The sequence below is a fragment of the Eubalaena glacialis genome, chromosome 1 (genome assembly GCF_028564815.1).
Source record: "Eubalaena glacialis isolate mEubGla1 chromosome 1, mEubGla1.1.hap2.+ XY, whole genome shotgun sequence".
Lineage (NCBI taxonomy): Eukaryota > Metazoa > Chordata > Mammalia > Artiodactyla > Balaenidae > Eubalaena > Eubalaena glacialis.
The window spans coordinates 33,443,218-33,460,772 of NC_083716.1; the positions used below are offsets into that span (position 1 = coordinate 33,443,218).

General features: G+C 40.0%; 1 protein-coding gene across 6 annotated transcripts in view; it reads right to left on the reverse strand.

Annotated features, from left to right (window-relative positions):
* The window catches only part of PLCE1 (phospholipase C epsilon 1), a 320,122-nt gene that overhangs the window by 49,692 nt on the left and 252,875 nt on the right, over window positions 1-17,555 (reverse strand). For 5 of the 6 annotated variants that reach the window (XM_061169296.1, XM_061169454.1, XM_061169250.1 and 2 more), the window contains 8 exons: window positions 12,564-12,746; window positions 11,527-11,644; window positions 10,614-10,770; window positions 7,457-7,579; window positions 7,229-7,365; window positions 4,868-5,106; window positions 3,316-3,377; window positions 2,780-2,945 (listed from right to left, as the gene is read on the reverse strand). In XM_061169296.1, coding sequence (XP_061025279.1) covers window positions 2,780-2,945; window positions 3,316-3,377; window positions 4,868-5,106; window positions 7,229-7,365; window positions 7,457-7,579; window positions 10,614-10,770; window positions 11,527-11,644; window positions 12,564-12,746 — 1,185 coding nt within the window. The remainder of the gene's footprint in view (window positions 1-2,779; window positions 2,946-3,315; window positions 3,378-4,867; window positions 5,107-7,228; window positions 7,366-7,456; window positions 7,580-10,613; window positions 10,771-11,526; window positions 11,645-12,563; window positions 12,747-17,555) is intronic. The other variant, XM_061169606.1, reaches the window with a different exon arrangement.

The window sequence follows — 17,555 nt, forward strand, 5'->3', positions numbered from 1 at the left end:
TGCTGTGAACATATAGCATGGGAGAAGAGTAGAAGCAGGGTGTTATCAAGGATTTGCCTTGCTGTCTAATCCTAGAACAGCCTCTACAGCAGAGATGACAAATAATCCATAAAGTCCCCTCTCCACACCCATAGCAGTCATCAGTAATCAATCATAATATACTTGCCCCCTAAGCTCTGATGTGTTTTCTCACAGCCTCCTCAGCAAAGAACTCCAGGAAACACTACCAGTGAGTTAGATGAGATGATACCTATTTGCTTTTCTGGATCTAGAGCTGGAAGCAGAGCTCCTGATATATGTGCTTGGGTTGCATCTCTGTAACGTTTGCTTGGAGCAACTTCTTCCTCCATAGACTGTATTTGTGGACTATCTTAAAGATGACCATATTTTCAAAGGGTCAACCAAAGCCAAAGGTGGATATATTTGTGAATGGGCCAACTCTCTGATTTAAGAATCCACCTATTTTCATGTGACAGCAGTCCAGTACTGGGGGCTAGTGGTCATTAGACTTGCTGCAACATAACTTGGATAGAGGAATCCCCCTTATTTTAATGTTTTTATATGAGATACTTGCTAGATTCTTCCCATTCCACAGCATACAGCACCCAGTTTTCCTAGGTGACCTATCTTCCCAGGGGGAGCTGATTCTTTGGCAAAGAATCCCAAGGCTATCAGTGTCTGTCAGCACTAGAGTATCTAGAGGTGTGTTGCTTTGGGCTGAAAACTGTCATGTAATACGACAGGTGGGACGTGAGGTTCCCTCATCTCTGTAGTGAGCCGCGCTGGGAAGAATGTTCACTGACCAGCAGCAGATGAGATGGGTTTTCAGTATGAAAAGACTAAAGGTCCTTATCAATGTCTGCATGACATTAAGGCTTCCACATATGGCTAGAATAGAAGAACCAGGGCTGGAAATTCCAGGTGAGAACAGGGCTTTTTCTCACTTCTCATCTGACCCATACAGTAATCTTGGGAGGTAACTGGGAGAGCTGAGAGAGAGCAGAGAGTGGTAAGAAATGAAATAAAAGGGAGCTTCATACTAAGTTTAATCACATCTGTGAGTCTATTTGGGGGGTTTCTGTGCCTTATTCAAAGGCTGTGACAATCTCTACTTGAGGTGTATGTTAAGGAGTAAAAAAAAAAAACCTCCCTGATGTCAAATAAGGAAATGCAGTAGGAATTAAAGCTAGGACATTGGTCCCTGCTTATTTTCCTGGGATAAATACACACACACACACACACACACACACACACTTCATTTCTTTCCTCTAGAACAATGGATTTCAAACTTCTTTTAACCTTGGAATTCTTGGTACAAATGGAGGGCCAAAGTATAAAGTACATAAAAGAGCAAATCTTCAGTGTCAGTCGTTACTGTCCGCTCTTCTGTGTCAGCAGCTGAGGCCCCTTGACAGAACTCTTATTTTGAAAATCACTACTCTAAGGACACATCTTCATTTCATAATAAAAGCCCCTTAGATTTTAGAGTTTAAAATACATACTCCAGGGATGCCCTGGTGGCGCAGTGGTTAAGAATCCGCCTGCCAATGCAGGGAACACGGGTTCGAGCCCTGGTCCGGGAAGATCCCACATGCCGCGGAGCAACTAAGCCCGTGAACCACAACGACTGAGCCTGCGCTCTAGAGCCCGTGAGCCGCAGCTGCTGAGCCCGTGTGCCACAACTACTGAGCCCGCATGCCTACAGCCCGTGCTCCTCAACAAAGAGAAGCCATCACAATGAGAAGCCTGCACACTGCAATGAAGAGTAGCCCACGCTCCACATAGCTAGAGAAAACCCACACACAGCAACGAAGACCCAATGCAGCCAAAAATAAAATAAATAAATTAAAAATGGATTTCTATAAAAAAATAAAATAAAATAAAATACATGCTCCATACCAGATAAGCTTTGGGACAGAAGTTTGACCAATGCTTTGAGGAATATATAGACTAATATCAGAATAAAGGAAGCTCAAGTCTGCTGGGTTTGTGTAAACAGTACAATTATAATTTTTACACTTGGACCCCCCCAACACAACACACACACACACACACACACACACCTGGACGTAGCTAGCTCCTCCCATAATTAACTTACCTTGTGGGAGTTCAGAAAACAGGCAGCATAGACAAGGATGTTGCAGAAAATATAACAGAAGCAACAGACATATGGATCATTGAGAGCTGGATGTTTAGGTCAAAAGGATGTGCTTTTTCTAGTCCAGAGACCCTTCTGAGTTTTCAAGAATATTCCCATGAATTTAAATGTGTAGGGACAGTGCCTGCAGTCTGTAAAATTTTTTTTTGTTGGTTGCCATAGGGATAGATTAATTTTCTGACAAATTGCAAACCAAAACAAACAATATTTTGGGAATAACTTCACAGACAGTTGCATTTTCTGCTATGCTTTCCCACTACAATATATTGATTTATTTAGCATTTAGTGAAGCAATTAGATAGTTTTCCCATGGGAAAATCTAATTTTAGTAGAGGTAGGTCAGACTAACTAGGATCTAAAAGCTATGAATCTCAAACAACTACTTTTTAAATTTTGCCTAGAATAAAGGTTAAGTGTAGATGGGGGGGAAAAAAGAAACAAAAAGAAGTAAAGAAAACAACTGTATGTATAGGCGGTTTTCCCACACATCGTGTTTCCTCACATTTCACAATTAATAGTGCATAAGTTCTTCAAAGGAGTCTGGGGTCAGGCTTTTGTGACTTCGGGGGTTACGCAAATAAGGTTTAATGAAAACCATATTCCAAGTGAAATTCTCAGTACCTGGCTGTAGAGTTCTACTGAGGATTCTCCTTTGAGTTGATGGCCTGTGAGGTAGGTATTGTGTGAAGATTCAATGTAATAGTAGGAGAGGGGCAATTGCAATTCTTTAATGTTCTCCTGCGACTCATCATTTTTCGAGGCAAAATTATCTTTATCCATCAGAAACCTAGAGGAAACCAAGTTTCTTAGAATTGCATGGGAAAAATATATACTCTTTTTTAAAAAAATGAACTATAGTTGACTTACAATATTATATTAGTTTCAGGTATACAACATAGTGATTCAGTATTTTTATATATTATACTCCATATAAAGTTATTATAAAACAATGGCTATATTCCCTGTGCTGTACATTACTTCCTTGTATCATATTTATTTTACACCTTGTAGTTTGTATCTCTTAATCCACTTCCCCTATCTTGCCCCTCTGTCAAACCCTCTCTCCACTGGTAACCACTAGTTTGTTCTCTGCATTTGTAAGTCTGTTTGAAAAATGTATGCTCTTAAATGATGGGCAAAGATTTTTTAAAAGTTACCTTGCAAATCCTTCAAACGACATTAGGCCCTGATGACACATACTGACACTAGGCTCGAACTTCTGCAAGGGATACAAAAAGAGTGTTATTTAAGTAAAGGAAACTAAAGGGAAAACCCACCACATCATTTTTTAAAACTGTTCTGTTTTCATCAGGAAACATCTAAACCAAATATTTGAACTAATTTAGTTATGCAGTGGTAAGGTGTAGTTTTTTAGTCTAAAAGAAAACATTAATTATGTGTGATTTTATTATACGAAGCATATTTATTTAAGAGAAAAAAGGAGAGTGGGAGAAAAGAATAAGACTGATTTATATGAAAACAAACGATATTGGTTTACCCAAGTGAAGATGGGGATCATAACGGCAGCTACCATAGAGTTGGTGGGAGGTGAAATGCGAGAATTCACACTGAATCCTCGGTACAGTGCTTGCGCGCCATCATATTATAGTGAGCACACAGTCATGTGATCTTAACCTTACATTTTTAGCGTTGCCAGTGATCAAGTCCAGTTGCCGGCCAGCTAGTCCACTGATTCCCAATCAGCTGACAAGGCAGGCTGAAAACCTAGACTAATTCTGCGGCATGTGGCACAGCCACAAGGAGCTATCTCGCCGCCCCCTATCTCCTGCCGCCCCCTAGTGGAAGCCATCACCGCCTCTCGCCTGGGTTACTGTGACAGCTTCCTACCCCGTCTCTCTGCTTTCCTCCTTCCCTAGCACAGTTTATACTCCAGTGGGGCCAGAGTGACCTCTTAAAATCACAAATCAAATCATGTTACTGCCCTGCTCAAAAATTTCCAATAGCTTCCCATCTCACGTGGACTCGAGTCAAATTCCTTCCCATGGCCTAAAATGCCTGGACGATTCGGCCCCTGCCCACCTGTCTGAAATCATGTCAGCTATTGTCCCTCTGGCATTTGTTATTCCTCACAGACTCCAAGCTCGCTCCTGCTTGCTACTCCCTGTCTGGAATGCTCTTTCCTCAGACCTTCACATGGCTTATGCATTCAGGGCTCAGCCCAAGTGTCATCTCCCCACAGCGGCCTTTGCTTACTCCTCGCAGCCCTCCTGCATCACTCCATCCCCTTACTCTGCTCAATTTTTCCAGAACCCATTATTACCTGAAATTACTTTATATTTTTATTCATTTATTGTCTGCCTCACCCACTAGAATGTAACTACTATATTTCCAGGTCCTGGAACAGAGCCGGGTCCATAGTACAAGCTAATAAACATTTGTTAAACAATCAAAGTGGCTGACAACCTAACTACGAATTCTACTGCATGTGCTAGAACTACAAGAAGCAATCATGTACTGATTCCTTACAGGAGTCACTGAGCAAGAGAAGGCTTAGGACCTATGTTAATCATATGTTAAATAAGAACACATATATTTGGTATTTAAAAAAACAAACAAAAACCAACCCTCTATTTCGGCCCTAGACTTAAAGGTGTTAGAAGGAAATATAGAAAGAGTAAATGTTTACAGAAAATAATTAGCATAGTTAGAGGCTTTACACATTTGCTTGCACACCAAATGGGTACAAACCTGGATGATGCTGAGGATTTCATCGTAAGTGTAGTGTTCTCCTTGGCAATTCACTAGGAAGTCATTGAGCTGGAGGATGCCAACTCCAAATACGCCCAGGGATGTGCTCTCCACCCCAGTGCCATTTGTCACGATACTTGCAGCAGCAATGGCATCAGATATCTGCCTCTGGTTGTCGGACAGCTGCTGTTTACTCTTAATGAATAACCCCAAATCGGAGACATTTCTGGTCAGCAAATCTGAAACAGAACCACCCACAGAACACGGACAGGCTAGCCAGCATCTTTTATAAAGTTCATTTTGGAGATAATGGTGTTATGGAAATATTAAGCTGGAGAAACTCTTCACTAATCTGTCTAAACAAGCCATCAAACTCAGTGCTTCTTCCTGGTTTCACATAGTTGAAGGAATAAACAAAAATGAATCAATGAATAAATACAAAAAACTAAGAGAGAGCGAGGTCAAAGATTTTGAAAGCCCATAAGCTTCAGTATTAGATGGAAACTAAATGTAAATTTATTTGGGGACTTCAGGCTGTATTCAGACTTTGGTTTTTGAGACTAGCTACTTCTACATCTTTATGTTTGCAGAGATGGAAGACGTACCCTTAAGATTACAGTTTTTTCTGTACTTTAAAAGTGTAACTGTAAACATTTGTGTGCAGGTTTCTGTGTGAACATAAGTTTTCAGCTCATTTGGGTAAACGCCAAGGAGTACAATTGCTGGATCATACGGTAAGAGTACGTTTAGTTTTGTAAGAAACTGCCAAATTCTCTTCTGAGGTGGCTGCACCATTTTACATTTTCACCAGCAATGCCCTGATTGCTCCACATGTGCACCCATTTTGGTATGGCCAGTCATTTTCATTCTAACCACCTTGGAGCACAGTCTGTCAGTTTCTTGCAGAGCTAAACACAGACTTATCATATGATCCAGCAACTGCATTCCTAGGGGTCTAACCAAGTGAGCTGAAAACTTACCTCCACAAAAACCCTGCACACCAAATATTTATAGCAGCTTTATACATAATTGCTAAAACTTAGAAGCAACCAAGATGTCTTTCAACAGGACAAATATCCATACAACAAAATATTATTCAGCAATAAAAAGAAATGACCTATCAAACTATGAAAAGACATCGAGAAACCTTAAATGCATATTGCTCAGTGAAAGGATCTAGTGTGAAAAGGCTACATACTATATGATCCCAACTATATGACATTCTGGGAAAGTCAAAACTATGGAGACAGGAAAAAGATCAGTGGTTGCCAGGGTTCAGAAGGAGAGTGGGAGCAATGAAAAGATGGAGCACAGGGGATCTTTAGGGCAGTGGAACTATTTATTCTGTATAGTACTGTAATGGTAGATACATATTATACTTTTGTCAAAACCCATAGAATGTACAACACAAACAGTGAACACTAATGTAAATTATGGACTTCAGTTAATATAATATATTAATATTGGCTCAACTGTAACAAATATACCACACTAAGACAAGATATTACTAAGGGAGGGAACTGTATGTGTGTGTGGGGAGGGTATATGGGAACTCTCTGTACTTTCCCCTCATTTTTCTGTTTACCTAAAACTGTTCTAAAAAATAAAGTCTATTAATTTTTTAAAAAGTGTAACTACTGGGCTAGTCCATAGTTATGCCCATTTATGACTAAAGTTGAAAAAGGTCAATATTTTTAGTATAAGGACAATATGTTTTAAAATAATTAAAAAGCAAATGCATGAAAGAGGACAGTTTTTTTTGTTTTTGCTTTTTAGTGTTTATAGTTTCCAGCAAGAACAGAAGAGGAAAAATAATAGGCTTAAAATGAATGGGTGGTGATGGTAATGGTGGTGGTGGTGAGTGGGATCGAGGAACTAGACATTCTGGTTTACATATTAGGAAAAATGTCCTGGATGTTCAGACAGGAGTGCTCTGCTGAGGTCACGAAAAACTCTCCTGTCAAAGGGCAGACAACTTCCACCCTGGGGTTGAGTACCCACCCACCTGGAGGCATGGAAGAGACTGGTGGTTCCCAACTGGGATATGCCACACACCTCGTGGACTTTTGGAAATCAGTGGGAAAGGTTTTTAGTTGTCAGAATGAGTGGGAGGCTCTATTGGTGAAATATTCTGGAATCCATGGACAGACCCACCCTGTGATGAATTTCCTTGTCCAAAATGCTAATGATACCCTTTCCCCTGACACCTCCATTAGAAAGATAATTCTCTAAGCATTTCACGATGCTCCAGGTAGCAGCATGCCATGTGGGACACAGGCTAAGGGCTTGTGTGATTGGATCTCTAACTTTCATTTTTAGGTAGAAAGGCCTCAAAGGGAAGTATTAAATTCTCACACAAACCTAGGTCAGGCTGAAGACCGCTGGTGTTTTCGTCAATGGTCAGGTTGGTGTAGAGGGGGGCCGCCTCGGAGCCGGCTCGGTCGCAGGGTACGGCATAGATGTCAAAGAGATCCTTCAGGTCCTTGCGGCTCCTCACACTGGGTGCGGGATGGAGAACACCTCACCTTTGGCATTGTTATAACAAGGTAAGGGTCAGACAAGAAAGGCTAAGAAGAAATCCAGCCATACCTGAATGATTTGAACAGTTCAACAAACTCCACAAAACTCATGCTGCTGTCTGAAACCATGAAGCTCTGAAAGCCCTTCATTCCTCCTTTGATGCGCCCATGCCAGCTGCTACTGCTCCAAGCACTGCAACAAAGACATGGCCTTAATGGGCAGAACTGGGACCAGTTTCGTCATTCTGCCCCAAGAGACATTCTCTGATTAGCAACATGAACAAAAACATGGACTGCAAGTCATTGAAGGTTTAGGCTCTTTTCTTTTTCTTTTTTCTTTCTAAGCATTGCTTTAATTACATACATCTTTTCACTTCTCTCAAAATTAATCCATATTGCATCGGAGGCAATAAAACATTATACACTGAAACCACTTCATGTTTATAGCTTATTTAATAAGGGCACAAAGCTGAGGTTAATATTCCTCTACTAATCATAACAGTTCTTTGAAATCTCAGGTCAATGGGAGAATAAAACTCCAAAAATTCAGTGGTTTTGAAGAAAAGTCATTTTAAAAAAAGCTCCAAATTACTCAGTCATGACTTATGGAAGATTATGCATGTTCTTTCCTATATTCTAAAATATAGAAACACATTTAAGAAGAAAATCTTGAATGTATCAATGTCTTCTCTTTTTCCTTTCTTAACCAGTTCTTAGATGAAAACAAGGAAGGGCTTTTAATGTTAATGGAAAATGTGAGTAACAAAAATATTAAGGATGGAAAGAAGCCAACACTGCCTAGAATTATAGTTGCACCTACCAAGGCTGGATCTATTTAATATAAAAATATCAGTCAACTGGGTCAAAAATTCAGTCTAGCTGTTTCACAATATTTTTTTATTTTCTACACTGGTTCCCTCAGAGGAGAGTATGAGAAATGTTTTGACTGGTTTTTGGTCAAATCAATGACTAGGATCTTTTTTTTTTTCATTTTTGCTTTTGTCTCTTATTTTTTACTTTCTAAATATTTCAAATATGTAAGAAAGTAGAGCGAATACTGTAATGAATAGCTAGTTTGTCCTCAATCCTGCCAATAGTGTTTATTCATGGAAAATTATTTTGTGTTGACATCAGAAGGTCACCTCCATTAATGGAAGAGTAATACAAATGGATAGATTTATTGTACTTTGTAGGCTTGGGTTATTGATCGCCAATGTGGTATGGGAAACAGAGGGTGGAGGTTCAGGAAGAGGAAAAAGATCCGATAACAAAATGGCTTATCATTTGCATTTAAACAAGTACATTCCCTGCCTTCCTTCCTTCTGGTTCCAGGTTCAGCCTCTGTCTGTAGGCACCCATCTCCGTCTGACTTTAGGAAACTCTATCAGTCCACTTGTTCCCTTCCTAGGGCTCAGTCTTGCTCTCTCCTTGAAGAGCATTCAGGCTGACTTTTCTTCTCCTGTTTCGTCTTCTCTTTCTGGTTTAGAATACTTGGTGGGCACTGCCCCCTGTCCTTCTATGGCAGGGTCCTCTGATCTTGCATCTGGCATGGTAGTTTCTCTACTTTTACCTCTTTGAAAAGATTTTCCCCCTTTACTTTGTCCTTCCTTTTCCTGCTTATGAGTGATTGAAATAAAGACCACTTTAATCCAAGTTCTCTGGCTATTTTATTTACCCGGGATACTGTATAGGCTGAAATATAATGTAAACAATTCTGATTCTTTGTAGCTTTAATTTTGTAACAAACTGGGCTTCCCCGGTGGCGCAGTGGTTAAGAATCCACCTGCCAATGCAGGGGACACGGGTTCGAGCCCTGGTCCGGGAAGATCCCACATGCCGCGGAGCAACTAAGCCCATGAACCACAACGACTGAGCCTGCGCTCTAGAGCCCGCGAGCCACAACTACTGAAGCCCGCACGCCTAGAGCCCGTGCTGCGCAACAAGAGAAGCCACCGCAATGGGAAGCCCGCGCACCGCAACGAAGAGTAGCCCCCGCTCGCCACAACTAGAGAAAGCCCGAGCACAGCAAAGAAGACCCGACGCAGGCAAAAATAATAAATAAATAAAATAAATAAATTTTAAAAAACCCAAAAAACCCCTACAAACCTCACAAGAGTGGTATAAAGAATTCCCATGTACCTGTAACCCAGTTTCATCAAGTGTAGAAATTATGTTCACTATTCATATTGTGAAAGGATGCTTCCCTTTAAAAGATGCATCACTGTAGGGTTCTTTTCCGTAGCAAGCTTCCCAGGAACAGAGGAACGGGGGAGGAGGGGTGTGTGTGTGTGTGGTGTGTGTGTGCGCACGCGCGTGTGTAAAATTAACGTTTCTAAAGCCAATATCTGTACAGACTCACTTCCTGCTCCCACTCCTCTGTTTGACGAAGTAAGGAATGTCTGTTTTACCATGGTTCTGTCTGGAATCTTTGCATTTCTTAAACTTTATTATGGGGCTGAGGGAGATGATGTGGCGTTCTGATTCCTTTGAAAGACTTTCATTTTAATATTATTTATTCTGAGAGGGTACCTGTTGTTTCAAATCTGTAATTTGCATGGACCTTACAAAATAATTTACACTAATACCAGCTAAACCTATCTAACTTGCTGTAAGACATTCAATTCTCTAGACGTGTATATCTCATACATGAGAAGAGTGCGAAATATATTTCACCTATTAGCAAAGGGTCAAGCTGCTTACATTAACTTAATTTATTCTTCGTTTAGAGCAGTGCTATCCAATAAAACTTTCTGCAATGATAGAAATGTTCTTTATCTGCACTGTTCAGTACAGTAGACACCAGCCACTGGTAGCTATGGAACACTTTTAATGTGGCTAGCATGACTAAGACACTGAATTCGAAATTTTATTTAATTTTAATTAATTAAAATTAGAATTTAAATAGCCACTTAACATTTTTTCCCTGTGGCTAGCAGCTGCTATATCAGTGCAGATTTAGAGACTCACAGCTCGGATTTTGTTACTGATATTGACCTTTGAAGGGTTGGTCTGTCAAAAAATGAGAAGCAGTTATAGTAATATGAGAAGGTAGGAATACAAAGTCAAGAAAATTAGGAGCTTTAAAAAAATTGGGAGTTTTCAGTTTTAATGTGATTGTTAAGTCAAAATTAGAGATAGTCTTTCCGTAGAGCACTGGGAGAGGATGCCCTTCTACACAACCTGCAGGATGTGAAGGGTCCTTCTGTTTTATCATGTTAAGGCCCCACCTGGACGGGCTCTTGTTTGAAGAAGACAGCACAGGGGAGGACACTGGCCTGATGGGAGATGACGTCCCGGCAGCCAAGTTAGGGGACCCAGCCGTGGTCAAAGAGTGGGCTCTTCTGGAAGGGAGAGGGTTAGGAGGGCTCGTGATGGCGTTCGCCTCTGTGAGAGTGAAAGACAGAAAAGAGACAATGACTCCGATTATACCTGCCCTCAGAAATCAAATGAAAACCAAAGATGCTTCTGAACGTCTGAGGAAATCAATCCATGAAGGTAATTAATGTACAAGAAGCATCAAAATATTCTGGTGGGTTCTCAGTCCTGGCTACACATCAGAATCATCTGGGGAGTGGGACTTCGCTGGCGGTCTAGTGGTTAGGACTCTGTGCTTCCACTGCTGGGGGCATGGGTTCGGTCCCTGGTTGGGGAACTAAGATCCCGCATGCTGTACGGCCAAATAAATAAACAAATAATGAGTAAATGGCAAAAAAAAAAAAAAAAAAAAGAATCATCTGGGGAACTTAAAAAGTGCATAGATGTCCAGGTCCCAGACAGAGAGTGTCTGAATCAGTTGGGCTGGGGTGTGGCATCCAGATATTTTTTAAAAGCTCTGATATCCAGCCACGGGATAAGAATCACTGGTCTAATCTATCAAACTGTATCTTTTATATCTAATATTCCTTGTCAATAATGGCAAGTTATTTAATGAGAATTTTCTTCTTAATTACACTGGTGTTTGCAAACTTGTATTTGCAGAAATACCTCTTGGGTTCCATCATCTAGTGAAACACAAAGGTAAGTATATTTAATGTGGTAAAGAGTTTTGTTAAGAACGCCCACAACATTTAAATCACAATTTAAAACCAAATGCATATATTTTCCCATTAAAAATTCTCAGATGTAAAGACGCTGCTTTACCTGATTCTTCTTGTTCATTAACGTCTTGAGGATCAGAACCACTCCGACTCCGACACTCTTTGTGCGTTTTGGCTTTGCGGGTGGCCATCTCGTCGTCGGTGGCCTCTCCACTCTCACCCTGGGAACACAAAACTCACATCGTTTCTCATTCTGTATTTCTCTCCCATCACTGCTTAGTTCAGGTGGGTCCCTATTTTCTCACTGACCCACCTTCAATACCACCTCCATCTGACAAAAATAGTAAAGACCTATGTGAAGGCTGACCAACTATTCTCATGTTATATTTATCCCATGTGTTCTTCACTAAAATGCAGCACTCCTCTGGGGAGGGTGACAAGAGGAGGAATAAGACCCCTGGAATCTGTGTAGAGACAGAGTTATGAAGCAGACAAAGTTCAACTTAGGCATCGACATATGTCTTAGGCCTCCCATACGCAAAGACTGGGATTTCTTCTAGTTAACCATGAAGAAAATATATTATCATGTTACAGTGAGAATATAAATAATGTAATATATAATATATAGTGATACATATATATATTTATCATGGTAAAAAACAAAACATAAAATTTACCATCTTAACCATTTTTAAGTGTATAGTAGTGTTAACTATTTGTACCTTGTTGTGCAACAGATCTCTAGAACTTTCTCATCTTGCAAAACTGAAACTCTATACTCTTTGAACAGCTCCCCTTTTCCCCTTCCCCTTACCCCCTGGCAACCGCCATTCAGCCCCATATTTTCCTTCTCTCTGCTCCCACAGCACTTTGCAGACACCTTGACAGTGACTCTTATTTAGATCTCACTGTGTTTGTTAACATCTCTGTGTCCCTCTATGGACCTTGACTTTTCCCTGGTGTTGACTCAGTTCCTATCACTGGGCCTGGCATCCAGGAGGTGCTTGGTAAGCTCTTGTGTTTCATTTGTTTTACACCTCATCTTGTCCCCAAGCCAAATAAGCTAAGGTAGTTTATGGTGATGTAGACCATACAGTGGTCCTGGAATACTGGGGTTAATGCTTAATAAATAAACTCTACCCTCATAAGGATTTTCTTCTTTTTCTTGGTGGTGCTTATACCCAAGGTGTTGTTTCTCTGCATGTTGGGCTTCTCAGCACTCTTTGCTGATGTCCCGGGACTGGGGTTTCGAGTACTCCATCGTCTGCCGCCAAACAACTCCACAGCGTGAGCCAAAGTTGGGCCTTCATATCGTCCATCCTCCTGTAAAAGAACCATATTCTGAACACATAAGGGAAGAGTGAGCAATGGGGAATAAATATATTAATGGCTTCTAGTAAATTCCCAGAGGAGGAGGAGAATAGGCTGTCACCGAAGAATAACCATCTGGCCACGCAAGTGGCTCTGTTTTCTAACTGTCAGAACTCTCTGTTGGGGATTTCATCATGTCCTCTGTTGTCCTGGTCACGCCCTGCTGAGTTCCAGTGATGTGTTTTAATAGGGCCACATTCACCTGGGATTAACAAAACAATTTCCCTTCCCAGTTTCAGAGGTTATGTTCCAGAATTATCACTGCAGGCAAATTCATTAAGATGTACTTTGCAGATCTGGGCTTTGTAGGAGTTGGAGGGTATACATGTGTGTATGAATCTATTTAAGTAAAATCAAGTTCTATTTGCTATTGCATCACTCCAGTGTATTTTCACCTAGTTTGATGCTTGGGACAGTCTGACTTGAAGTCAGAGTAGGTGGAGTACACAAAATTCACTTTGGAGGGCTCTTGGAGCACCTTGAGTAGTTGAGCTGCCATCCTCTTTTTTTTTTTTTTTTTTCTTTGTTGGATAATCTTTTAATAAAACGAGGTGCCCACCACTGATATTAAGAATGGAATATGCGCAAAACAAAACAACCCTTTTTGGCTAATGGCTGGAGAAGGAAGAAAAAGCATGAGAAATGGAGCTGCCATCCTCTTGAGTGACTGATATCCAAGGATAGAGAGCCCAGGGGACTCAGAGCACCATGCATATTATGATGTTGTGAGCAGCAAAAACATACTCAGTGGGTAGGTGATGGTTTACAATAGCTGCTGCTTGTAAGGCAACTCTGTGTAACATGCATTGAGTATCAGTAGGGATTTATTAATCCCTATTGATTAATGAATGAGTAATCCCTCCTGATTAATGATCAGTGGTCAACAATTCTCCTTATAAGTCAGGAAAGTCAGTTAATAAAACTACAAAAAGGTCACATATGAATTAAAAACAATACTGATGATATTTCACAGGTTGTAGAAAAGGTACCTCTTAAAATTAATTTCCATTTACTGTCTTTACTTTCTGCAAAATTTTAAGGTTAGTCCTCCTTTGCAATTCCAAAGAAGTGCTTGTAAATAGATTTTGCTTTGTTATAGATAATACGCAAATAATAAAGAGGCTTTACGTGTCTTCACGTGCGCACGCATCCTTCATCCTAATGTTCAATGACTATCTGATTTTATGACTTGAGTTGTGACCTCCCACTTCCTGCATCCTGTTATGGATCCCAGCATGCTGAGTAACTTGGATACTTGATCTTTTGAATGACATTTGATGAAACCTTTTAGTGACCTTTTGTCGTGGATATCTGTGATTTATGCCTGCTTATGGATCATTACTCTTTTCTCTAACCATACCCCAATTTTATTTGATCTCTTTTTCACTAGATATAGTCTTGGGTCTATCAATCAAAGGGGAACATCCTCCCTTGATCAATGGTTGGTACAGGATCCAAATAAGCCAGTCAGAATTTCTGTCCCTGGAAAATGAATCTTGAATGCAATGATACAGAGAATGAAAATGGTTGGAGATGATTCCACCTGGTGCAGGCCTGCTGAAGAGAGTCCCTGATAACAAGTCACTACAACTGACTCCAAAGTGGAATAAACAATTCATGACACAATTTCATAAATAGATTTTAACTACCTTATTGCATAACATACTCTGAAAGAAACCTTGTAAAATTTTTATCTATGGGTTTTAAATAACACATCTTTAAACATTTAATAGACCCCTTCATTAAAATTTAAAAGTTCTGCTCTGCAAAAGACACTGTCAAGAGAGTTAGAAGACAAGCCACAGACTGGGAGAAAATATTTGCAAAGAAATATCTGATGAAGGTCTGTTATCCAAAATATACAAAGAAATCTTAAAACTCTACAATAAGAAAACAACCCGATTACAAAAATGGGCCAAACACCCTAACAGACACCTCACCAAAGCAGACATACAGATGGCAAATAATCCCATGAAAAGATGTTCCACATCATATGTCATCAGGGAAATGCGAAATGAAACAAGAAACCACTACACACCTATTAGAATGGCCAAAATTGAGAACACTGACAACACCAAATGCTGGTGAGGTTGTGGAGCAACAGGAACTCTCATCCATTGCTGGTGGAAACGCAAAATCATACAGCCACTTCAGAAGGCAGTTTGGTTTCTTACGAAACTAAACATACTGTTACTGTATGATCCAACAATCACACTCCTTGGTATTTACCCAAATGAGTTGAAAATTTATGTCCACACAAAAACCTGACCATGGATGTTTACACCAGCTTTATTCATAATTGCCAAAATTTGGAAGCAACAAAGAAACCTTTTAGTAGGTGAATGAATGAATAATCTGTGGTTCACCCAGACAATGGAATTTCATTCAGAATAAAAAGAAAGCTATTAAGCTACAAGAAGACAGGGAGGAAACTTACATGCATATTATGAAGTGAAAGAAACCAATCTGAGAAGGCTACATATTGTATGATTCCAACTATATGACATTCTGAAAAAGACAAAACTATGGAGACAATAAAAAGATCAGTGGTTGCAGGGGACTGGGGGAAGGGGTGGGGGTGGAGTGGGAGAAAGAGATAACAGGCTGAGCACACAGGATTTTTAGGGCAGTGAAAATGCTCCATATAATATTATAGTGATGGATATATGTCAATAATATTTGCACAAGCCCACAGAATGTACAGCACCAAGAGTGAACTCTAAGGTAAACTATGGACTTTGAGTGATTATGATGTGTCAACATAGGTTCATCCTTTGTAAAGAATGTACCATTCTGATGAGTGATGTTGATAATGGGGGTGCCATGCAGGCATGGGGGCAGGAGGTTTATGGGAAATCTCTGTACCTTCCTTTCAATTTTATTATAAACCTAAAACTGCTCTAAAAAATAAAACCTTTAATATAAAAATTTAATAGATCCATTACCATGTACATATAAAAGAATCAGCCTCCACTGCTTTGGTTTTTCTAAATTCAGAACAGGTCAACCTGTGCCAAGCTTTACTTTTAATGGAAATATTTTAGGCCTGGAAAAAGCAGGATGCTTTTGTTTAATCTTTAAAGGAGACTCTCTGGGAACTAAAATGTAGTTTGAATCTTTCTTTCGTTTTATATAAAACAATAAACTTGTTTAGGACAGGTGAAATAATGTCCTTCTATTTTTAATTTGGGAGAAGGACTGTTGTGAGTGAAGGTACATTCTCAGTTTTAGAAAACAGTTCATGTGGAAGTTGAGGATTAGGAAATTCATTCCTTAAAAAATATTCATGCACTTTTAACTCAGCATATCTTTGCATATGATATCTTAAAGACTGTGAAACTAATCTAATTCTTTAAATAGATCCCATTTTTTCCATTGAAGATAGCCAGAATCTGTTTCTGTTGCTTACAATCAAAGAAATTTACTGATAATCCTGTGTATAACCTTCTCAGCTTCCCAGAGATCTTTCCAAGTATATGAGTTCCCAAGCTCTGCCCATGATAACCTTGAGCCAAAGCTCATGATACCAGCCTTTCCTCCACACCCCACATGGAATCTCTGCAGAGTTTACTTTCTTTTAATTTCCTGTATTCCTAGGCTTCATTACAAATGTCACTATTTCTTCTTGTCTTTTGCTTTATCTCCTGCTACTATTTCCATTAGATCAATTTACATTTACTAGTACTAAAATACTTATATTTGAAAGTAACCGTGAATACCTTCATCACACAAAAGGACTCTGATGTCAGAAAGATTATTTTCTATATAAGCTCTTCCCAAACTGGGGATAAAGAGATACACTTATAGGGCTGTTAACAGAAGTTTGGAAGAAATCAAGACTTTTCATACATTTCTTTAATTTATAGATACATTTAAGTAGGTTTCGTTTGTACTTTGAGACTTCTCAGAGCTTTAAATGTGCTAAGTCGTATTATAAGTCAGCAAGCGGGGCATTTAGCAAGATGCCTGTTTGACCTTTTGTTCTCCAAGTACGAAATTAGCATCTTTTTGATGTTTCCTGAGATCATTTGGGAACTGGTCTATTTGATGGGAAAATGAGTAGTCCGTTGACCTTTTTCACTTTAAAAAAAAAAAAAAAGAAAGAAAGAAATCTTGAGTGTCTAAGACTGTTGCCTGTCTTAGGCAGCTCATGTAGTACATTGTTTTGAGGAATAATGTCACCTGTGTGCTCAGAAGTGACTGAGGTATAATGGAGCTATTTTGCTGTTACACTGTGATGGCTTGGTTCCACACGGGGTGGAGGGGTAGGGGCTGGGAGATAGGAAGGGGTGTAGCTGTGTTTGCAACTGTGTAGGACTGAATCTGCTCCAAGTCATTTCCTCTGTCTCTGCTCTTACCTCTTCTCATCAGACCGTTGTTCATGGTCTCAGCTGGTGCCTCCTTCAGCACAAACTGAAGGTTGCCAGGTTAAATGAGAAACTAAGTAGACTTTATATGTTAATTCAGTTACTTTATGCTATAACATGGGGAGGGAAACAAATGGAGCAAATAAACCACATAGGCTTTGTGACAGTGATTGTAAGTGAGCCCAAAGATTTTGGTTTATGCCCAGCTTGAATGGATTTTCATGACTCTAGAAGGCTGAGAAATGACTGTAATTGAAAATCAAGGGACTTCCCTGGTGGCGCAGTGGTTAAGAATCCGCCTGCCAATGCAGGGGACACCGGTTTGAGCCCTGGTCGGGGAGGATCCCACATGCTGCAGAGCAACTGAGCCCGTGTGCCACAACTACTGAGCCTG